Here is a 23,821-nt window from a genome sequence, read left to right on the forward strand (position 1 = left end):
ACTATAATAAAAGTGATAGTGATCCTCAATTAAAAAATTTAATCTTATCAAAGTTAACTGATAATAGTTAATATATGAAATATCACCATGGTTTCATAATAAAATAAAACAAATAATGTTCTACTATAAAGCTACCATTTTTGTATATTTACGTATAAAATGATTTTACAATAATTATGATGATGATTAATTATTTAAATAAATAGAATAATGATGATGATTAATTATTTCATATGTAGTGTATTTATTATACATAGAATCTGAATAAACTTTCCATATAATTTAATGTTTCCATTGTTTGTATATCTAGTTGGAAAGGATTTTCCATTTGTCAAATCTCTATGAGTAGACATACCAAACAGGATTGACACCTAAATTTGTAATTCTGTATTTCCTGCTTCCTCTCTCCCTCCTGTCGAGCTCACCGCAGTTTGGTGAAAATGGTAAGCTCTTTGCTGAACTCAACGCTATTCCCGTCTAATTCCTTTTCATCTAGGCTATTTTGCCTTTGTATCGAACAAACTCATTGTTACTGAGGCGCCTTGATTGTTTTAGGTCAAGACCCTATTGTTGGCTGTCATTTCAGTTTAGTTTAGATGCTTGCACTTGTTTAAGATTTGATTTTGATTAGCTCTTGTTCTCGACTAGAACTATCTATGCTTTTGTATGGGTTGATTAATTGAGGGATGAACTCCTATTATTTCATCAGTTATTGTCGACATTATTCGTTTTAGGCCGTCGTCGCTTTTAATTCTTTTTTTGGTTTAGTAATTGATATTGTTAACATGAAAATCAGTGTTATGTTTAACTGAATTTGAATAGAGCACGACATTTGTATTGCATTCGAATTCTGAGTGTTTTCCATGTAATTTGAAGGCTTAGAGGATGAAATACAATTGTGCTTTTACAGTTATTTATAGTGTTGGCATATGCTTGGACTCCTGGAATTGGATACTGGTTGATGTTTTAGGTTGTGTCATTGTTTATGCTAATGGGTGTTTGCTACCTTTAGGCTTTCGTCAAAGCACAAAAGTCAAAGGCGTACTTCAAGCGTTTCCAAGTTAAGTACAAGAGAAGAAGAGGTGAGCAACAATGATATGTTTCTCTCAACTGATGTGAAGGTTCTTTTTTCTTTTGATATAACTTAATCATGATGTTTCTCAATTTAGAGGGGAAGACTGATTATCGGGCAAGGATTCGCATGATCAATCAGGATAAAAACAAGTACAACACTCCAAAGTTTCGCTTTGTTGTGCGATTTGTATCCTTATGCCTGTATTGTTTAATTTTTCCCACTCTAGAGATTTGTTGTTAGTACTTTAAACTTTATTCACCATTTACATTCAACCGCTGATTGTAGCTCTCTTAATTGTTTGGATTGTGCTTATCATTTATCATGTGTGATGTAATATTGGCCTTAACATCTTTATTAGACCAATAAGGATATAATTTGCCAGATTTTGTCTTCGAGCATTGCTGGTGATCATGTCCTTGCTGCTGCATATGCACATGAGCTGCCTCGTTATGGCCTAGAAGTGGGGCTGACCAACTATGCTGCAGGTTAGTATAAATCTAGAATAATCTTTTCTCTTAGTATTAAAAATTATCTGAAAAGTTGTTATGTGACAGCTTACTGCACTGGACTTCTTTTGAGCCGTCGCGTTCTGAAGACCCATGAATTGGACGAGGAGTATGAAGGAAATGTGGAGGTAACCTTTTTATATTCTATTTGCTTGCATGTATTGTTGCAGAAAGTTACTTTTTGATGATATATAATTCAGTTCTTATACCAATTTTGTCGTTTCAGGCAACAGGAGAGGATTATTCTGTTGAGCCTGCTGAAAGCAGAAGGCCTTTCCGTGCCCTTTTAGATGTTGGTCTTATCAAAACTACTACTGGAAACCGTGTTTTTGGTGCCCTCAAGGTATTAAGCTGGTTTATTGTTTCAGGCAATATTGTGTTTGGCACTTGTTTGTGTAATATTTTCTCCTACAAGAAATTGTGTTTTTCATATTAATTTTCTCAAGAATGGAGTGACATGTGCATGACTGTTTGCTTTGTTTAGGTGAGGTAGATCAGTTGTAAATGTTTCATTGTTGTCTGCAATATATTCCTTAGCTATTACTTGAGAGATTATATTACTAGTATATAAGAAGATTGTGTTGTATGTTTACTGTCTAGTTCTTGAGCTTCAAGAGTTTGATTTGTTGTGTTACAGGGAGCCCTGGATGGTGGACTCGATGTCCCACACAGTGATAAGCGGTTTGCTGGATTTAGCAAGGACAACAAGCAGCTTGATGCTGAAGTGCACCGCAAGTACATTTTTGGTGGCCATGTTACTTCCTACATGAACGTATGTACTTTTCCTTTTCCCAGTGCAGGGAAAATTTAGAAATTTCTACATCTGCCTTCTCTCATGTGCTTTAATGTTTCTTTTGATCAAACTAATTTAACTATTTGATGTCTATCCAGACTCTGATTGAAGATGAGCCGGAGAAGTATCAGTCTCACTTTAGTGCGTACATCAAGAGGGGTATTGAGGCAGATAGTATTGAAGAGGTGTACAAGAAGGTTCATGCAGCAATTCGTGCTGACCCTACGCCTAAGAAATCTGAAAAGAAGCAGCCAACGGAGCACAAGAGGTAAGACTTATGTTATGCTATTAATACTCTGCAGCCATATTCTGAGAGATAACTAAAAAACTGTTTTTCCACTAAAATATGAATATGATTCTCTTTCCAACTATATTTGGTACATGGTTAACGGTCTTTGCTGTATTTTTCCATCTTTAACTGTATCACTTGTTATGCAGGTACAACCTTAAGAAGCTAACTTATGAGGAGAGGAAGAACAAGTTGATTGAGAGGTTAAATGCACTGAATGCTGCTGCGGGTAATGACGACGATGATGAGGAGGAGGAAGATGATGAGTGAACTGTCACTGACAGCCAGTAGTTTGTATTATCTGGTCAAAGTTTTGCTTTGCTGCGGTAATCTGTTGGATGCTTCTATTTTAGGGGTATGACAATTTATTGTTGCATTTCTAGACAAGATTTCGCTACCCGAATTGATGCGCTCTTGTCTGGACTTTCATTTATCTTTTCTAGTCTTCTCTTTCCTCCTGAATTGATGAGCTTGTTTTTAATCCTACTTGTACTTTTTTTTTTTCTGTGTATTTCTAGTATTTCGTTGCCACCTTGATTGTGTTTTTCGTTCTTGAAATTTCTAGTCAAATACTTTATTACCCATGGGCAATGATCAACAAAATTGGCTCAGTTTCCACAATACAGCCATTCTGTTAAGAAGGTTAATTTTGGTCATAATATTATTTGAAGAACTTTTCAGTCGTGAGAAAAAATAAATCCGGGATAAAGTTCATAATATTATTTGCCGATTTTAAAGTTAGTGGGAAAAACCCTAACTTATTAGTATATATATTATATGTATACAACTTTACTAATATAATATGTTAGCGAAGTTGGTTTGTGTGGCAGCCTCTCATGCTCAATGTGAGTAATGTTGACGAGTTCGATTCCCGGCGGGGAGCAGCATTCATTCTTTCTTCTATTTTGGTTTCATTATATTCATATTAAATAGATTTATAATATTAGTAAAACTGATTTTATTCTTGTACTAGTTCATTTACCTTTTCTTCTCAAATTATTATTTTTGATTCTCTCACACTCATTTACTCCTACACTGATTTTATGCTTGTAATTCATTTACTTTTATAATATTAGTAAAATTGATTTTATGCTTAAATATATTTTATGGTTTTCTCATTAGTGACTTTTCTGATTTTTTTACTAGTAATTTTGTATGAATCATTTTAAATTGTAATCATAAAAAATAATTTTTTTAATTAAAAATAGAAAATAATTCTTTGATTCCATAATATTTTAAAATATTATATAATAATATTTTTAATTGATGTCCTTTATTAAAAAAAATCTGGAAAAGAGAATAACTCTTTGATCTAATTAATATGTAAATATATCATATTATTAGTAAATTGGTGCTATACTCTAAAAATCTATTCAGTAATTAATTTTCTCATCATTCGTTCTAATGTGCGGCTTTTTATAATGATCACGTCCGAGTTATTTCCGTGTCATTAGCACTAAATGCACTCAGCAAATTTTAATGGTAGTTTGGGCCCCCCACCGCTGAAATTCTGGCTCCGCCACTGGCTGTAATTGTTTATCAATACTTGAATGGAGCGTATTGTCACACCCCAACTCCTATGACTTATGCACTTACTATAAATAGATTCAAAATTTTCAAATAAATAATCCACGTGTCAACTATATAAAAATCCACATATTATATCAGGTACATATTTCAAATCATTCTAAACCGTAGTAGGACCCTCTCGCCACTCTATGTACTACACATTTATCTACATGCAAAAATGATGAGGAGGAGAAGGTTGCCAAAACGCGTCAGCCGCCGACCCTTATAATAACTGTAACTCACATCAACCCACACATCATTGATATCTTATTCCTAAAAAATATTAGTGGTTTATATGAGCCACAACTCAGTGCATATAAACCTTACCTTTAATTCACACACAAATATCAAACACATTCTTTCACCAAAATATATCACCAGAAATAATAAATATCATAAATAATTTAATATTCATATGCATATGCCTCTATGATCCTTTTAATATTCTGTGACTGAACAAGCATGGTATCTGCCCGGGATTTCCATTGTATATGACCTGCAGGTTCCTTTTTATTTATTTGAACTTTCCACGAAGGCCCCTCTTTGATTTGACCTTTCCACGAAGGTCCCTCTTTGCATTTTGACCTTTCCACGAAAGCCCCTCTTCGATTTGACCTTTCCACGAAGGCCCCTCTTTGCATATTTTCTTTGACCCGTAGGTCCATTATCATTGTATATGACCCGTAGGTCTTTTGTCATTGTATATCAGATCCAGAGCAAGACAGTCACATATCCTCTTTAATCTCATGACTCGAATAATTCCAATACCATACATCAAACATATCCATTGCACCAATTACATATCCATATAATCCATCAATAACTTCAATACTATAGATAAACATATTCATTGCACAAATCACATATCCATCATTCACAACATCAATATCAAATACTCCACACATAACCATTTCAGGCTCACATCATATAATTCAAATATTTACTCCAATTTAACACATAGCAATCCATCACATAATATATGTAAAATTAAAAGTATGATTTATACATACCTTAAGATAAAGTAATTTAACTAAAATCCCAATTCTGCTTTGCGATCTACGACTCTTATTTCTTCTAATTTTTGCTCATGTCTCCAACTACTATTGTATTTTTCTTTCTTTTTTTTCATTTTTCCCTTTCTCCTTTTTTTTTTTTCTATTCCAAACTCACTATCTCTGCGTATATATATAAACATGCAAAGGCGGTTATTAAAACATTTCTTGAAACAACTGATATCAATTATAAATATTACCAGCATGCATACTATATAGTCCCTTCTTTGACATTTGTCCAAAATAAGAATAGTGGCACTATTAACTAGTGACCACGTGCATACTAGCACATTTATATTTCAAGATAAGCTAGTATTATTATTTATATTATATTAGTTTTGATCACTATCATTATCTATTTAATTAATATATATATGTACGTACATAAATACTAGTACATTAGTACTGCATGGTACACATGCACAAACATTTACATAACTAATATATATACTAATTTATATAATAAAATAATATATACACATCCATTTTAACAATTCTTATAAATCAAAACTATCTATATATTCGATTATATTGAGTCGTCATAACAATAAATATATTTTCTATGATACACTTACTATCTTTGGAGTTAAAACGACAATTTAATATGCAATGACAATAAAATATGCTAATATGCAAAATAATGCATGTTTCGTAATAGGGATGTCAAAACTCTTCCCCTCTTTAAGAATTTTGTCCTCAAAATTCATCTCTCTCTAAGTTAACTCAGTTACTGAAATTGCTAACCAGTGAACAGTTGTGGATAATTCTTTCTCATCTTTTCTTCACAATTGTTTCATCTGGTGGTCCACTATATTGACAGGTTCTTCTATATAACTCAAATTTTCAGAAATCTGTATATCAGAATATTTCAGAACATGTGAAGGATCAGATCGATAAAGCAGAATCCTACTGACGTAGAAAATATTATGAATTTGTGCCAACTCTTGAGATAATGTTAACCTATACGCCAATGGTCCAACTCTTTCAACAATATCTCACGGTTCAATATAATGAGGACTAAACTTACCTTTTTGCTCGAATCGCATGACTCATTTCTGAGGTGAAACTCACAAAAAGACCATATCAAGACTGAGATAGTAAATCGCGGATCTCTGTCATTATATAAGATACTAGAATACCATATAAGTGTTCTTGCGGAGATAACCAAAATAGGTGACATATTCAACCGATGCTTCCACTCATTAAAACTCTTTTGATATGCTTCACTCCATATAAAAGAAGAATTTTGTCGTACTAACTTCATTATCAATTGAATAATAATCGAGAAATATTTCCAGTTGAAATCCAGTTCAATCTTTTGTAGATCTACTTCTATTCCATGACCTGACACCACGTGTCCCAACAATACCACATGTTCTAGCAAAAACTCATCTTTACTCAACTTAACATAGATTTGTTCATCTCGCCGAACTTGTAATACTGACTGCAAGTGATTAACATGCTCATCCGTACTTCATGAATATAATAGTAAGTCAATAGAAATAATCACTAACGGATCCAGGAATAGTTGAGAGAATTTGTTCATCAATACCATAAATAATTGTAGGTGCAATAGTTTATTTGAAAGGCATAATCAAAACTCATAATGGTCGTACTGAGTTCAAAACGGTGTCTCTGCAATATTCTCTTTAGCTATCTTCAACTGATGATATCTTGATCGAAAATCAGTACTCAAAAACAGTTGCATACCTTGAAATTGATCAAATAAGTCTTCTATTCTCAGTAATAGATAATTATTCTTCACTGTCACTCGATTCAACTTCCAATTGTGTATATAATGTCGCAGTGTATCATCTTTCTTCTTCAAAAATAATATTGGTGCTCTCCAAAGTAAATCATTGAGTCATACATATCTCTTGTTTGACAACTCTTGTAACTGTTTCTTAAATTCTTGAAACTCTAATGAAGATGGTTGATAAGTAGAAATAAAAATAAATGCAGTGCTCAATAGAGAAATATGTCTCCTGATAAGGTGAAAATCCAGATAAATCTGCACTTCCAATAAATCAAAAAGCCGATCTAGATAATATAAGAAAACCTGGAACAATGTATTGATTACTGTAAAATATCACTCGATCCCGTCTCGATGACTGTATTACCATTTCTTTTACTTGACAAGCTACCTTGATTCGATGAAGTGAAAACCAAACTATATCCATAATAATATCAATACTTGTGTATGAACAAAAGAATCAATATCCGTCGGAAGCTCAATTGAATTAACTCGCAACACGTTCTCTAGAAAACCGTATATATTGAAATAATACCAGCTCATAATCAACAAACATAGTTCCTTGATTAAAGACAAAACATTCTCTGCTTCTTATCACAATACACTTCTTTGCATATATTTAGCATTGAGTTCTCTGGAAAAATAGTCTGAACTGAATACAAGAATACCAGAGGTTGTATCATAGCTTGTGGACTGTTTCCCACCAAGAGTAAGTATTGCTTCAAAGAAGAGATACCCTATAATCAAAACTTTCTTCTGACATACAACTCATATGATTGAACACCGGTTCTATCACTTTTAACTATATCTCAGCCTCAGTCAAATTAGCCCCATAAAATCAACAACTTCTACTTTTCCGAGCTCTTTAAATTTTCTACCTCTTTACCTCATCATTGGTCCATGTACCAAAAATCTCAATATGATGCAACGTGTAAATGATATGTTTCTATAATTAATTGATGATGCAGGGCGGCTGACCCTTCTCTCCTCAATGACACATGTTTATGATGATTGAAATGCAAATGAAACTTCTAACCGAAATGCATCATATGATATTCATGAATGACATGTCCCGGCGGGAGTCTATCCCCGCTCTCATACCACCTAAACTTTCACACCTCAACCCTTATGACATATGCACTTACTACAAATAAATTTTAAATATTAAATAAATAACCAAACTTCAAGTACATAAAACGCACATATTATATAATTTCAAAAACCAACATTTATCAAGTACATATTTTAAACATTCTAAAAAGCAGTGGGACCCTCTCGCCACTCTATGTACTACACATTTATCTACATGCAAAAATGATGAGGAAGAGAAGGTTGCCAAAACGCGTCAGCCGCCGACCCTTATAATAACTGTAACTCACATCAACCCACACATCATTGATATCTTATTCCTGAAAAATATTAGTGGTTTATATGAGCCACAACTCAGTGCATATAAACCTTACCTTTAATTCACACACAAATATCAAACACATTCTTTCACCAAAATATATCACCAGAAATAATAAATATCATAAATAATTTAATATTCATATGCATATGCCTCTATGATCCTTTTAATATTCTGTGACTGAACAAGCCTGGTATCTGCCCGGGATTTCCATTGTATACGACCTGCAGGTTCCTTTTTATTTATTTGACCTTTCCACGAAGGCCCCTCTTTGCATATTTTCTTTGACCCGTAGGTCCATTATCATTGTATATGACCCGTAGGTCTTTTGTCATTGTATATTAGATCCAGAGCAAGACAGTCACATATCCTCTTTAATATCATGACTCGAATAATTCCAATACCATACATCAAACATATCCATTGCACCAATTACATATCCATATAATCCATCAATAACTTCAATACTATAGATAAACATATTCATTGCACAAATCACATATCCATCATTCACAACATCAATATCAAATACTCCACACATAACCATTTCAGGCCCACATAATATAATTCAAATATTTACTCCAATTTAACACATAGCAATCCATCACATAATATATGTAAAATTAAAAGTATGATTTATACATACCTTAAGATAAAGTAATTTAACTAAAATCCCAATTCTGCTTTGCGATCTACGACTCTTATTTCTTCTTCTAATTTTTGCTCATGTCTCCAACTACTATTGTATTTTTCTTTCTTTTTTTTCATTTTTCCCTTTCTCCTTTTTTTTTTCTATTCCAAACTCACTATCTCTGCGTATATATATAAACATGTAAAGGCGGTTATTAAAACTTTTCTTGAAACAACTGATATCAATTATAAATATTACCAGCATGCATACTATATAGTCCCTTCTTTGACATTTGTCCAAAATAAGAATAGTGGCACTATTAATTAGTGACCACGTGCATACTAGCACATTTATATTTCAAGATAAGCTAGTATTATTATTTATATTATATTAGTTTTGATCACTATCATTATCTATTTAATTAATATATATATGTACGTACATAAATACTAGTACATTAGTACTGCATGGTACACATGCACAAACATTTACATAACTAATATATATACTAATTTATATAATAAAATAATATATACACATCCATTTTAACAATTCTTATAAATCAAAACTATCTATATATTCGATTATATTGAGTCGTCATAACAATAAATATATTTTCTATGATACACTTACTATCTTTGGAGTTAAAACGACAATTTAATATGCAATGACAATAAAATATGCTAATATGCAAAATAATGCATGTTTCGTATTAGGGATGTCACAGGTATACTTTGGCACATAAATAAATACTTCCTCTGTTCTATTAAATACTAAAAAATATTTGACTTTCAGCATGAAATTTTATGTAGTATAGTTTTGTGAGTTAATGAAAAGAGAGTAAAGTATGAAAGAGAAAAATAGAGAGAGTGTTGTTTTTATTTTTAAAAAGTTTCATTTTTACTAGGATAATCCAAAAAGGAAAACGTTACATTTTTAATGCGACATGGGGAGTGCTTCTGAATCTATTCATTTTTTTTAAATGAAGTGATGTAAGTCAACAACCACGGCAAATTTTACTTGTTGGGCTAGAGATCAGAAAAGTGTTGAAACAGTTCAACACATTCATCATCTATGCACGTGACAAAAAAACGATTGTAAATACTGCCTTTAGAAGCATCTACAATACTTTTTTCATATAAATATCGGGATTAAAGTCTCGGAGGCATGTATATACGATATTCTAACTATTACAATTGAAAGAAAAAGAAGAACGTAACAATAAGTGGAATGAAAATTGCAACAAAAATAATAAAGTAAGTCAAAATATAAGTCGGATCTTAATTAACACTCTTTTCGCAGATAAAATTACGCCCCGGTTAGTGCTCTTGTATTTACGTTATGTCCCAAAGATAAAACGTCTTCCTAGCATGTAGAAGCACCTCATACCTGCTAGACACCGGTGAACTTGATGGAGTTCAAGGAATTAAGCCAACAATACTCCTAAAATGATATAGAAAAGACGGTAAAATAAAGAATGCTTGTTGTATGTGTGTCTTTCTCTTATCCCTAACTTTTCACCTATTTATAGACTTGAGATGCAAATATGAAAGATCATGGCAATAAGACAACATCACCAAAACGTAAGGCAATATAGGTTACAAGAGGTGGAAAGCCAAGAGGCTCCCCATTATATTTTTCCAGTGTCTCATGTTTCCTATAATCCCCACATGGTATGAGCCCTATGAGCTCAAAACCAACATAATGAAACATATGCACGCATGCATGAATGCATACTTTTTTGCTTAATTCCCACGAAATAATATTGCATTTGGAACTGTAGCTTAGGGCTTTGAACTTTATATAGCCAACATTATCAGAAACACCGCGGCTTGGTGAACTTTATGCCTTGAACCATTCCTCTTTTGTGTATATTGAGAAAATAATATTGACAAAATATTATTTACAAACTCATCAATTATCATGTTTGTGTCATTTACTGGCCATGAAACACCAATTTGGATTCACAAGTGATTCACATGTTAAGGTGTCTCAATTCTCACTTGCATAAGTGAATCTTTTTCTATTATCCTTTTGGAGGTTTCTAAGAATCATTTCAAGTCAAATCTTAGTTGTGGTTAGGTTACCATTATAATCCCATGAGATCTCCTAATTGTATGGTTGAGTTACCACTATAATCATCTTTTAGATGTGGTTTTCAAGCTCATTCCTTCTAGCAATTTAAGTATTTGATCACGACTTACATTTTGGTTGTCGAGACTTACTACTATGGCAGTATTCCCTCTATGCACAAAAAATAGTCTCATTTGTAGATGACACGGATTTTATGCATGTCATTTATTTTATTAGGATAATTTTATCCATTTATACTTTAAACAAATAGTAGCACAGTAGCAAACAAGAAATTAAATTCATCTTAAATACTCCCTCTATCCCATAAAAATATGTGCACCTTCTTTTTTCACATATCCCGGAAAAATACAGACATTTCTATTTATAGAAAATTATTCTAATTTTTATTATTCTTATACATTAAGTTATTTACAACTTATTTCATTATTAAAATATTAATAATAATGTATGTCCCACTATCTATCAACATTACTTTTACTATCCTTCTCCTCTATTTTATTTTATCAATTTTATTTCAATTTTTGTGTCATATTATACGCTCATTGCAGCAAAAAAGGTGATTCCGTCGCTTGGCGCCCCCCACACTTCGTCCCGACATTATTTGAGGGGGTTCAATCAGGATACGTAGTAGCCCGCTAAATGGGAGGACTAACCGACTGGTTGCCAGAAGCCTATCTCCCAAGACCTCACATTTGTATGGAAGCAATTATACGATATTAGTGGGATTCGAACTTAAAGTAGTAGAACTCGAACTCAGGCAATGTTTTAAAAACCGGACCGGACCGGCCGGTTCAACCGGTCGGACCGCGAATCGGTAGGTAGTCCGGTCCGGTTCACTCCTTTAAACCACCAATGCATTGAACCGCTGTGAACCGGCAGAACCGGCCGGCCGGACCGTGAACCGGAAACCGGTTTAGTATTGTTTTGTTTAAAATTTTTTAAAATTTGTTGTTGGTAGGAGTTGAACTCATGACCTCTCTTCTACATAAGAAGACCTCTACCACTCCACCACATGAGCTCATTGAACAATTTGAACATCAAATATTTTTATACATTAACCATTAAATTTTTATCTACAAAAACTAATAATTCATTTTAATTTTATATTCTTTAATATAATTATTAATTATAATATAAATAATTATCATCCTCTATATTTTAATGATGCTCTACTTACCATCTATATTATTATTAGTACCATATAAGATTCATTATTTACTATAAATAAATTTTTTATATTACATACTTAATTTATATACCCTAGCTATTGACATCAATGAATATTTATCTAAACTTAATACCTAATTCATATTTAATTCTAATATTATTTTACGAAATAATTTTTTTTAAATTAATAAACATCATCTATTTTAATACATAAAAATATTAAATTTCTTAACAATATTTAATATATGTGTTTATTATATATTCCGGTTCAACCAATGGTTCGACCAGTGAACCGGTTGAACCAGTGAACCAGTAACGACGCCGGTTTGCCGGCCGGTCCAATTTTTAAAATATTGAACTCAGGCTAATTACCGTAAGATCTGTCCCTCTATTGCCAACCGCGATACTCCTAATTGCAGTAAGAATCGACAAATTCAACAAGTTGAATGGCTATGAGACTATTAAATGAGAGGTAAAATTTAAAAATGTGCGAGTTAAAAATATAGCAAGAGCCGACATTTCCTTTAACTGGAAATTCCATATCCATTATTCCGTGCTTGCGTTGTGCTCTAAATTCTCTCTACCCCCACTCCACTCCGCAATCTTCTTCCAAATTCTCTTTTACACACACTACTGGACTAGTAGTATAATTTAATCTCCATTTTCAGCAACACCAGCTTGCTAAATCAAAGCCATCTGAGGATAGTGTTTGTGTGTGTGATGACGGATGACTGAGCAATGCTCGATCCGAGATTTGTTGTATTTCGAGGCTGCTAATTTCAAGGAATTAACAAAATGAGGGTTTTAGGTGACTCGTGGTGTTTCTGCAACGGTGGAGGAACCAAGTCGGAGAGAATTAAGGCCGCCATTTTCTCCGGCAAGGCTCCCTCCATGGCCAGAATTCACGGAGGCGGCACCGCCTTCCTCATCCACCGCAATCTGCTGCTCACCACCCACGCCAATCTCCCCTCCGTTGCCGCCGCTGAAGCCGCCGAGATCCGCCTCCACAGTGCTCTCTCCGCTTCCTTATTCCCTCACCGGTCAGTTTTCTACTATACCAATTTCTATTCGCTTAATTTGTGCAAAAAGTGGATAGGTGGTTGGATGTTGAACATCACTTTTTATACCAATCTACTTTAATTAGGGTTCATAATGATAGAATTGATGATAAGACTAAGATGCAACATGGTTAATATTAAATCTAGAGTAATTACAATTATGATTTTGAAATGATGGAATTAGGGCGCCACGCCTCATGTTTGCAACTGTTTTGTAGTAATGTATAAGTTCCACCAAACACTTGAATTGTTATTCATGTTCACGTTCACATAATTGATTTACTTGTTTATCTATGTTTGGAATTCTAATCATCAAGCCTTGCTTAATTAGTCTCCTTTGAATTTATGTTTGCAAATCTAACTCTTGAGATTTATCACCTTACCCTGATTTGCTGATGTTGGTAAATAAAAGGAAGAAAGAGGCAATGCTTTCACCAATAATTGATGTTCCTCCTGTCTAATGCAGCTTCTTTATCACAAGCTCCGTTCTTGACCTGACAATGGTGGGCTTTGACACTTTTGATGGTGAATCGAATGCTCCCGTGCAGCATCCTCACTACTTAAAGACTTGTTCAAAACCGAATCTGGAGCTGGGAAGTATAGTTTATCTTTTGGGGTACACAGATAAACAGGAGTTGACAGTCGGTGAAGCGAAGGTAGTAATAGCTACTGACAATCTGATTAAGTTATCGACTGATGGAGTGACATGGAGCCCGGGTTCTGCTGGTTTTGATTTTCATGGAAATCTCTCCTTTATGGTTTGCGATCCTATGAAGCTTCTTGCAACTTCTCCAAATACCAAATCCACTTCAACTTCGTCATCGTCAACGTCGTCGTGGAGGAAAGACACCCCGATGCAATTTGGCATTCCTATGCCTGTCATCTGTCATTGGCTTAATCAGCACTGGGAGGGGAACCTTGATGAACTAAATAAACCGAAACTACCTCTGATCCGATTGATGTCCTCTGCCCAGAAAAGTGAGCATTCTTGTGCATCATTCACCATGCGGCGTGTTTTTAAGCCAACTGAAGGTGAGAATGAGGGGACACCATCTTCATCCAAACCAGTAGAGCAGCAACCTGGACCAAGTTCAGCAGCTGTCCACACTGTGGAAGTCAAAGACGAGACCTCAAGTGGTGACCGGCAAGGCGCTACTCATGCTCCCGGTATCCCAACTCCTGAGATTTACGAGTCCCCAATGCTGACCTCAAGCCCAGTTAGGAACAAGGATGCCACTATTACTCCTACTACTCAAATCCAACTTTTGGACATCAACTTCCCTCCAAGGATTAGTAAAGCTGCATCATCACCTAAGCAATCAAGAAAAACGATGCCACCGAGGTCGGATCAAAACTATGTCAAGGATTTCCTGCTTCAAAAGCCACACAAGGGCCCCCCTTCCTGCCCCATTCCAGATGCAGAATCAACAGGGTCCGTGAATGGAGCCCAGAGCGACGTCCAGTCCAGCTCTTCACCCGTTGAGTTGCCACATGCATACAGCAGTGAAGGAGAAACCACCATGTACTCCGCAGAAACAGCCGAAAGCCGGAACTACCCAAGCCCCAAAGAGGGAAGGTTCTGTCAGATAGGAAGGAGCCAGAGCTGTGTGAGCTACAACAGATGGGGGCCGGTCCCAAAAAACTCAGTGGCCCGTGGGTTAAATCTTGAGAAGCACCAGAACCTCATGCAAGGGAGGAAGGTGTACTCACAAGGTGCAACATCTCAAAGGAGCAATGACTACTACAGTCCAACAGTTTCGTCCATTATGAAGAAAAGGAACGACATGGAGCAGCAGCAAAAACGCAGGCCGAGGCCGAGGCAGAGCGCTGTTCATACATCTCCAAGATGGAATTTTTAATAGTGAGTCATTGATTACCATCTAATAGCCTAGCCGTTCAATGCTCATATATATGCCTTGTTTCTTGCTTATACCTGTAAGTAGTGGATTGTTTAGACGGGTAGAAACGATTTTAACACACCCTACCCTTTTTTTCTTTCTTGGGGTATAAAGGGATTATATATGTGTTGTTATTAGTGAACTTTGAGAAGTAGTAATTGTTTATAGGTTAGCTTCCCAAAACTGTATGTTAAACATGCTGTTGGGATAACAAGGATTGTTTCTGACGTAGTGTGTGATGATATTTTGATTGTTGATGGACTGGTTGGTTTTTGGTGGCAAACGTTATTTTGTCGTATTTAATTAATTCATTTATTTTCGTGTTTTGAATGATTAAGTTAGATCGGTAATCATAAATTGATTTTAAGAAAACTGGTGGCTGTGTTTTTTGAATGAGTGTGATTATATCATATCGTTTTGCTTCTGCTACAACTATCATGTTTGCACGTCTAACTTAATTTAATTCCTTGAGAATATCCTTTGATTTTAGGATAAATTTTTATGTACGCTTATCAAATTCGCTAAAACAATCTAATACTAGTACTACTTATGACTTTTCTATATTTTTACACCTATTTTTGCTTATTGCCATTTGTAACAAAGCTCTTGAGTTTGAGATCACTGTAATATGAATTATAAATTTAAGTTTATTTACCAATAAAAATAAAAAGAAAAAAGTAATAAATATTTGCTCTAGATTTTTTACTCTCAACTTGGACCATGTATCTTTTTTTTATTTTTTATTTGATAAGGAAAGCAAGCTAAACTTGGCTTGACAATAAACTAACAACAATATAAATTGCCTAATCTATCATAAATGAGCCAAATATTAAGACCTGATGGTGGTTGATTCAAAGCATGTATCCCGAGTAAAGCTGTAGGCATGGTGTGATAAAAAGTCTGTTGCAAAATTCCCCTCGCGATGCACATGGCGCACCACTGTCGAATCAAACTTTGAGATTAATTTACAAATCCTTCCCACTATAACCTTGCAATTAACAGACACTTCGAATTTTTCCAACATCGTAGCAAACGCTACAAACTTATCGCCGTTCACCTCCAACCCTCTTATTCCAAGTGTCTTCGCAAGCTGCAACCAATGGAAAATACACCAAATTTCGGCCAAAAGAATAGAACATACCCTGATATTCACAACAAATCCATGTATGCATTGACCTGTATCATCCCGAATCACGCCACCATCAAACGATTGTCCCGATTCACTCTCCAATGATGCATCAGTATTTAGTTTCAATATTCTCGGCAAAGTGGGCTTCCAGGAGACTTGATATCGGCCCTCTAGGAACTCTCTCATCTACTATAGTAGCAAGTCGCGCATCTAGTTCTTAAAAACACCCTTCTTATGTTTTAATAACAGTACATATTCATTACAAATTTGTCAGCAGAAACAAAAAACTGCGCCCAACAAATGCAAATAAAATGGCAATGCAAAAAGATGATTAACAACGAGCTATATTCATCGTTGCGAAGATAGATAAAATACCATCTATGTAATGGCACCAAAAATCTCATCTTGACTCAAGAAATCTACGAACACTGATCTAAATCAGCACACAAAATATATTAAAACACAACATAATTACACAATATGTAACAGACACTCCCCCCCTCTCTGGCTTTGATTTGGTCGTAGATCTTCTCCTCCTACTTGTCTTGAGCAACAATGAGTTCGACGACGTTGTCAGCAGCCCCTGAATCTTGCAGCATCAACATATCGTCTTCCGTAGTAAAATCATACCTCTGCCCAATAGCTCTCAGGAGCTGGTACACCTCGAACATGGTGGGCCGCTCCTTGTGCCCTGGCAGCACGCAACTACAAGCCACCTTCAGAAACTGGAAGAGCTCGCTGTCGTGGCCTTTCCCCACCAAGGACGTGTCAATTGCATCGTTGAGCTTGGAGGCCGCAGAGAGCTTGGATATCCACTCCACTAGGCTTCCCTTGAAGGTTTCCGGGGCTTTAGATACATGTGTAGGCCTCTCACCTGTCACCAGCTCGAGAAGCACAACGCCAAAACTATAGACGTCCCCTTTTGGCGTGGCCACCAGCGTCCGTGCATACTCAGGAGCAACGTAACCCAAGTCACCAAACTCACCGTTCACGAAAGTGCTCAAATGGGTGTCGACTGGATTCATGAGCCTAGCAAGTCCGAAATCGGATATCTTTGGTTCGTAATCCGCATCCAACAAGATGCATTTCGAGCTGATATTTCTATGGATAACACGCGGATTGCAACTGTGGTGGAGCCAAGCGAATCCTTTGGCAGCTCTGATCCCGACTTTCAGCCGCAGGGGCCAATCCATAACTTCACCCTCAACGCTCGAGTGTATTTTATCATGTAGGTTTCCATTAGGCATGTATGTATAGACCAAGAGGCGCTCCTTCTTAGCAACACAAAAACCTAGAAGTGGAACCAAGTTGCGGTGTTTTATACTGCCTAATGTATCCATCTCGGACATGAATTCTTTCTCAGAGTGTTGAGTGTCCTGCAATCTCTTGACCATAAAGGATGTCCCATCTTCGAGTGTTGCCTTGTACGTTGTCCCAGTTCGCCTCGACCCAATTATATTCTCATTGCTGAAGTTGTTCGTGGCCTTCATTAGATCGCCTAGGTTCATTTTTGTGACTGTATTCTCAAATATCGAAAGCTGAAAAGGACGAGACGGGAAAGGAAAACACTGTTACTTACATTCCATAATGTAATTGAAACATTAATAACATGAACAATTGCAAAGTGATTTACATGAGTGGAATAAAATTTATGAAAAGGAAATCCGAGTTTATCTTACCTTGAAGCGTTTTGCGCCCTTGATGCTCCTCGCCCATTTGTTGCCCAGAGGGTCATCTTCCTTCTTCTTTCTATAAGCTCTGCGCAAAAAGAACATAGCAACCAAGAAGGCCAAAGCTGCAACGGTCAACCCACCAATGGCTGCCGCAATAATGATAGGAGTATGGCTAGCCTTCTTCTTGCCATCGCAACGACGTAAAGGGCCACCACATAGTCCAGCATTATTTGCGTAGTTTTCTGCTGTAACGGTGGCATTTGCAAATGAGGGAACTTGTCCACTCAGTCGATTATTTGCCACGCTAAATGTCGTGAGCCGGCTGAGTTGGCCGAGCTCAAGAGGGATCTGACCAGTGAACTGGTTGTTGTCGAGTCTCAGGATATTCAGGAATGAGCAATTCGCAAGATTCACAGGAATCTCTCCCGACAGCTGGTTGGAAGAAAGATCAAGACTAGTGATAAAACCAATTAGCTTTGAGATATCATTTGGAATATTTCCACTGATGCTGTTTCTAGAAAGATCTAGGCCCGTTAGGGACTGGCAACCGGCAATACCTTGAGGAAAACCACCCTTGAGTCCCATGTCCGGCAATCTGATATTCAATATCTTGTTGTCATCAGCATGCCAACACTCGATCCCAGTGAACTTACAGATAGATGTTTGACTGTTGTTGCTGAAATCCCATGTCCCTAAGTTTCCCAACGGGTCTTCCAAAGAACTTTTTATCGCTCTGAGGCAGTTGACATCATTTTGAGCAAACGAGCCAAACGGGAGCAGCCAAACGAGAATAGTGACGAGAGCCGAGAGGGCTCCAGAGCCTGATAAGATTCTCATCAATACAACAACCGAGCAACCGATGACATACACGGGTTCAAGATTTTTGGGAGACCAACTGCTTCATCTTATGATTGGAGACAAAAATAACAGCATCATCAGAACATAACTACTCAATGAGAAGTTACAACAAACCACTAATATGTTTTATAGTACATATATATAAGTTTAAGTACTTATGGCTTGGGATTATGACTCTAACTAAAAGCAACCTAATAGGAACGTAGCTCAAAAAGGGACAGTATTTACTCAAACCGAAATCAAGCTTCAACAATTAAAACAGTACAAAAATTCAACAAGAACCGAAAATCAAAAAAGTAAACACAAATAAGCTTCAACTCTTCAACCACAATTCATAATCCCATAAAGCCATAACAAACAAACGCTAAATTTTAAAGGAAATTACCCAGAATTTCAGACTTAATTGGGCTTCATAGAATAAGAAAAATCGAGTCTTGTAAGGGAACTAAGACTAATTAAATACATAGAGAAGAGATTGGGGGAAAAGAAAAATAATATACCAGAAGTTTAAGGAATGGATCTTCGTCGTCGACGACTGGAATTAGGATAGTGTGAAATTGGAGAGAGAATAAAAAAAATGGTTGAAATAAGAGTTGAATCAATCACTGTTAAGAGGCGGGTCAAATACGGTATGCGAACAATTCCTTGAATTTTCTTAGCTGCTTTCCCACTCCGACTGTAGCAAAGACTGAAATATGTGACGACCAAAAAGGGCAAGACTTTTGCTTTGCATTTTGCCATTTTCTTCGAATTAAATAAATAGAAATCACATTTTGCCACAGAATACCTATTGCATACCCTTCCCCCAACGTCATGTGAGGGAGTTAAATTAGAATACGCAATAGCCCGTTAAGAAGGAGATCTTAATCCACTGAGTCTATCTCCCAAGGCCTCATACTTATACCTGAGAGATGGAAGCAACTACACGACATCAGTGGAATTCGAACCTAGGCCAAACTCATTGCAGCAAGGCAAACCACAAAATACCTATAATCCTATGGTTCTAGCGTCAATGGAATTATATTAAATTCAAATCAAATCGTAAGTATCAATTAAATAATGATTTTGCTCTAATTATTTATTCTAAATTCAACTAATTTTAATGTAAATATCATATTAAATAATAATTTTACTCCAATTATTTACACTAAACTCAAACTTAAAAGAATAATTTTTATATTATCACTCACAAATTTAAAAATACTTTTGTTTTAGTGTAAACCTAAAGATACTCCCTCCATCCTATAGAAATAGAAACATGTTATATTTTCTTTTTTGTTTGTCCAACAGATATAGTCCATATTCATTTATGACAACTTTTTTCTCATTCTCTTAATTTATCATTTGTGGGTCAATCATTCACTAATATAATTTCAGCTACTTTTCTCATTCTTTCTTACTCTTTACCAATTGTACATTAAAACTCATGTCAACACCAAATGGACTATTTCTATGGCACGAAGGGAGTATATTTTACTCAAAACTAAAAGTGAGATTGATTTTAGAGTAATTACCTATTCTATTTTAGGTTTTAGTGTACCATCTGAAATGGTGTAGGGTTTGGTCAAACCACGAGCTCGTATACTAACTATAAATAATTTAAATACTCGGTATACTAACTATAATAATATTTGTAGTAAATTGGTTACTAAATTTTAATTGTATGAAAGATACAACAAATCTGAATAGAGAAAAGCAAGAAAATTGCTGCCTAAGTTCACATTAAGACATTGCTCGGGAGTTACTCCATCCGTTTCACTATAGTTGAGTTATTTTTCTATTTCGGGAAAGTTTCTTCATAGTTAAGTCATTTCCATATATGGTAACTTTTTCCTCTTTCTTACTTTACTCTCTTACTTTATTCTCTCTATCTTTTCCTCTCTCTGGAGTACTTTTTTTATCTATTTATTTGACACACCCAACATCCATTTCTTTGACTCCGTGCCCAAAAGTTCTGCCTTAACTATAGTGAAACGGAGGGAGTATATTTTGTTTCGATTAGACATGATATAAATAGTGATAGTTATCATAGTTTCGAATAGTTAATTTATTTTGATCGGATGTTTAGTATCTAAGGATAATTGTGAGTTATCATATTTTAGATATTTGGTACAATAAGTTACAAATAAATATAAAAATTAGGATTGTCAAAATTATCCTCATTAGTTTAACTTACTGACTAAACTATCCTCGTGTTGCCTTAATTTTGAGTGGTTTGACGATTTGTTGACAATGAAAAATACTCAAGCATATCATTTCTTATTATATAAAATGCTAAAAATATTACATTACAAATATGACCATAACTTAAATTTCTTAATTTAATTTTTTACTATACGGAGTATAATTTTATATATATGAAAATATCCTAACATACCATTTTTAATTATATAACAATGTTAAAAATGAGACATTAAATAAATATGATCATAACTAAATTTGTTACTTTTATTTTTATCATCATATATTTTATGTATATTAAAAATAACCAAGCATACCATAACTTATCCTTTCTCATCTTACATTAACTATATACTCCCATCGTCACCCCTTAATTGGCATCGTTTGACTAGGCAGGAATTTTAAGAAATGTAGTTGAAAGTGGATTGGAAAAGTTAGTGGAATATGAGTTCTACTTTTATATACATTTTATAATAAAATATGAGTGTAATAAGTTAGTGGAATATGGGTGTTTATTAATAGGAGACGAACAAAAAAAAAAAATTGGTGTCAATTAATGGGACGGAGGGAGTAGTTTAGGTCTTGTTTCATTATATTATTTCATAATGATAGTGTGGTTCTTGTTTTATTATATTATTTCACATCATTACTTACATCAATTATTATTTGTTATATTGAAATATAATTAATGTATGTATATGTATAAAATATATTGTATACATATATATGGTTGTATGTAAAGTTGATAGGTAAAATTGTACATCCCTCCGTCCCATTAGAAATGAAACATTTGATTATCGACATGAAATTTTATGTAGTGTTATTTTGTTAGTTAATGAAAAGAGAAAAGTAAGAGAGTTGAAAAAGTAGAGATGATGTTTCCATTTTATGAAACGTTTCATTTTAATGGGACAACCCAAAAAGGAAAATGTTTCATTTTGAATGGGACATGAGGAGTATTTTTCTAAAACTAACTAGGTAGACTTGATTTGTAACTTAGGGAAATGTGGTAGCTACGTTGTTGTTTGAAACATAGGCTTTTGAGTGGGCTTCGTCCAGATCGGATACAAAACACGGGTTATGCATATCTGTAACATAGCTACCAAACACACAACTAAACCCGAATGTATCCCACTATCTAGCTGTAACATAGCTACCAAACATTGCCTAAGTTTTTATTTTGAATAGAGAATAAATATAATGTGATGAATAATACTACTCCCTCCTTCCCATAAAATTTATCACTTATTTATTTCATTCGTCCCTAAAAATTTATCACTTTTCATTTATATTACCATTTTTGGTAGTGGACCCACACTGCATTAACTCATTATCACTCACATTTTATTATAAAACTATTATATAAAAGTAGAATCCACATACCATTAACTTTTTCAACCCAATTTCTATTACATTTGTTAAAACTTATGTCGTGTCAAATGGTGACAAATTTTTAGAGATAAAGGGAGTAGTTTATTAAGTTAACATAAATACAAAAGTTATGTGGCATTTTCAATTTTCATTTGAAATTAAAATTTTAAAAATTGAATTAATCCAAAGCATACAAAATACTTCCTCCGTCCTAAAAAATTAGACAAATTTGTATATGACACGAGTTAATGTGCAATTGATAAAGTGAGGGAGAGATTGAAAAGAGTAACATAGAGAGAGAGAAAAAAAAATAGTGAAAATAGTGTTAATGGATTGTGGGATCCACATTATTAGTGGTGTGTAGTTGGTTGAAAACTTTCTATATTTAACATTTGTCTAATTTTGGGGACAATAAAAAATAGTAAAATTAGTCTATTTTTTGGGGATGGAGGGAGTATAAAGTTAGTACTATCATTTTTTATACAAATATCATAGACTATTTATGTCATTAACCTGAACTAGAGATGCCCAAGGTTTACGGTTTGAGCGGTTAACCACGAAACCATAACCAGTGGTTACGATTCCGAACCGGAACCATGAGATTTAAATGAAATCGAAATCGTCACTTTTGGAATCATGGGCCGGTTCACGTTCCAAAATTCTGGAACTGAAACCATATCAGAACAACAAAAGCTGCTAGAAAACTGTGAAACCGAACCGAAAACTGCAAAAACTGCCGATTTCTAGTGTTTGGAACCGAACCGAACCGCAAAAAACCATCAATTCGGAATCAAAACCGAAACTATAACCATGAAATGTGCTCAAGGTTCGGTTCCGGTTCAAGATTTTTCACAACCGGAACCGGCGGCTCCGGAACCTTAGGCATGTCTAACCCGCACTGACTCTGTTACCTACTGTGCATGATGTTCACAACCAGTCTACTAAGGAGAAGAATTAGACTTGTTTGTTTCTCACACATTTAAATGCAGTAATAACATACAAAAAGATTATGACAAAATACTCTTTCTCATTGATTGGAAAATAAAAAAAAAAAATTACAATATACAAGCACCCAAAAAATATTTTGTAGTATACACAACTCTATGAATTGGTCAAGAGATGTTATACATGGCCTCTGTAACTATGATCATGTAGCAAATGTTGATACAAGAAAGTCTCAATCAGACTACATTTTCGATATGTTTAGTTTAACTGTCAATTGTAAATCAGGTTTGTAAAATGTGGTTGCATTATCTACAACAAAAGCAGAGAATATGACACTTACTGAGGCCATTAAGTAATATAGTAATTTGACT

At 34.8% G+C, this 23,821-nt stretch overlaps 3 protein-coding genes and 2 long non-coding RNA genes across 6 annotated transcripts; 2 read left to right on the forward strand and 3 right to left on the reverse strand.

The window, feature by feature from the left end:
• The first annotated feature begins 298 nt into the window (after positions 1-298).
• Positions 299-3,167, forward strand: LOC125218754 (large ribosomal subunit protein uL18-like). The gene is made up of 9 exons (XM_048120495.2): positions 299-443; positions 1,013-1,082; positions 1,170-1,261; positions 1,434-1,560; positions 1,630-1,709; positions 1,808-1,924; positions 2,219-2,353; positions 2,473-2,642; positions 2,813-3,167. The coding sequence occupies exons 1-9, from the start codon at positions 441-443 to the stop codon at positions 2,931-2,933; spliced, it is 915 nt and encodes a 304-aa protein (XP_047976452.1). The 5' UTR covers positions 299-440; the 3' UTR covers positions 2,934-3,167.
• Positions 3,168-4,304: 1,137 nt separating this feature from the next.
• On the reverse strand, positions 4,305-5,391 carry LOC148933378 (uncharacterized). The gene is made up of 2 exons (XR_016131237.1): positions 5,243-5,391; positions 4,305-4,505 (listed from the first exon to the last, which is right to left on the reverse strand). It is a non-coding gene; the product is annotated as an uncharacterized LOC148933378 (long non-coding RNA).
• A 1,862-nt stretch (positions 5,392-7,253) lies between these two features.
• Positions 7,254-9,269, reverse strand: LOC148933379 (uncharacterized). Its single transcript, XR_016135922.1, has 2 exons — positions 9,092-9,269; positions 7,254-8,446 (listed from the first exon to the last, which is right to left on the reverse strand). It is a non-coding gene; the product is annotated as an uncharacterized LOC148933379 (long non-coding RNA).
• A 3,603-nt stretch (positions 9,270-12,872) lies between these two features.
• Positions 12,873-15,591, forward strand: LOC125218397 (uncharacterized). Its single transcript, XM_048120055.2, has 2 exons — positions 12,873-13,377; positions 13,862-15,591. The coding sequence occupies exons 1-2, from the start codon at positions 13,133-13,135 to the stop codon at positions 15,252-15,254; spliced, it is 1,638 nt and encodes a 545-aa protein (XP_047976012.1). The 5' UTR covers positions 12,873-13,132; the 3' UTR covers positions 15,255-15,591.
• Positions 15,592-16,750: 1,159 nt separating this feature from the next.
• LOC125222484 (probably inactive leucine-rich repeat receptor-like protein kinase At5g48380) lies at positions 16,751-19,657 on the reverse strand. Of its 2 annotated transcripts, none has more exons than XM_048125125.2 (3): positions 19,454-19,657; positions 18,102-18,999; positions 16,751-17,960 (listed from the first exon to the last, which is right to left on the reverse strand). In XM_048125125.2, the coding sequence occupies exons 2-3, from the start codon at positions 18,930-18,932 to the stop codon at positions 16,959-16,961; spliced, it is 1,833 nt and encodes a 610-aa protein (XP_047981082.1). In that variant the 5' UTR covers positions 18,933-18,999; positions 19,454-19,657; the 3' UTR covers positions 16,751-16,958. The 2 variants fall into 2 exon arrangements, with proteins under 2 accessions (XP_047981082.1, XP_047981083.1); XM_048125126.2 differs by having other exon boundaries at positions 19,339-19,457.
• Between the last annotated feature and the right edge of the window lie 4,164 nt (positions 19,658-23,821).

The sequence above is a fragment of the Salvia hispanica genome, chromosome 1, assembly GCF_029641045.1.
Source record: "Salvia hispanica isolate PSC_SH4W2 chromosome 1, Shi_PSC_v1, whole genome shotgun sequence".
NCBI classification, from domain to species: domain Eukaryota; kingdom Viridiplantae; phylum Streptophyta; class Magnoliopsida; order Lamiales; family Lamiaceae; genus Salvia; species Salvia hispanica.

Excerpts from the sequence above, each read along its gene's own strand:
- LOC125222484 (XM_048125125.2), bottom strand. The coding sequence starts at position 18,932 with ATGAGAATCTTATCAGGCTCTGGAGCCCTCTCGGCTCTCGTCACTATT. Across the intron at positions 17,961-18,101 it reads AGGGCGCAAAACGCTTCAAG|CTTTCGATATTTGAGAATAC; the intron begins GTAAGATAAACT and ends CGTCCTTTTCAG.
- LOC125218754 (XM_048120495.2), top strand. Across the intron at positions 1,710-1,807 it reads AGTATGAAGGAAATGTGGAG|GCAACAGGAGAGGATTATTC; the intron begins GTAACCTTTTTA and ends TTGTCGTTTCAG. Across the intron at positions 1,925-2,218 it reads GTGTTTTTGGTGCCCTCAAG|GGAGCCCTGGATGGTGGACT; the intron begins GTATTAAGCTGG and ends GTTGTGTTACAG.
- LOC125218397 (XM_048120055.2), top strand. The coding sequence starts at position 13,133 with ATGAGGGTTTTAGGTGACTCGTGGTGTTTCTGCAACGGTGGAGGAACC. Across the intron at positions 13,378-13,861 it reads GCTTCCTTATTCCCTCACCG|CTTCTTTATCACAAGCTCCG; the intron begins GTCAGTTTTCTA and ends TGTCTAATGCAG.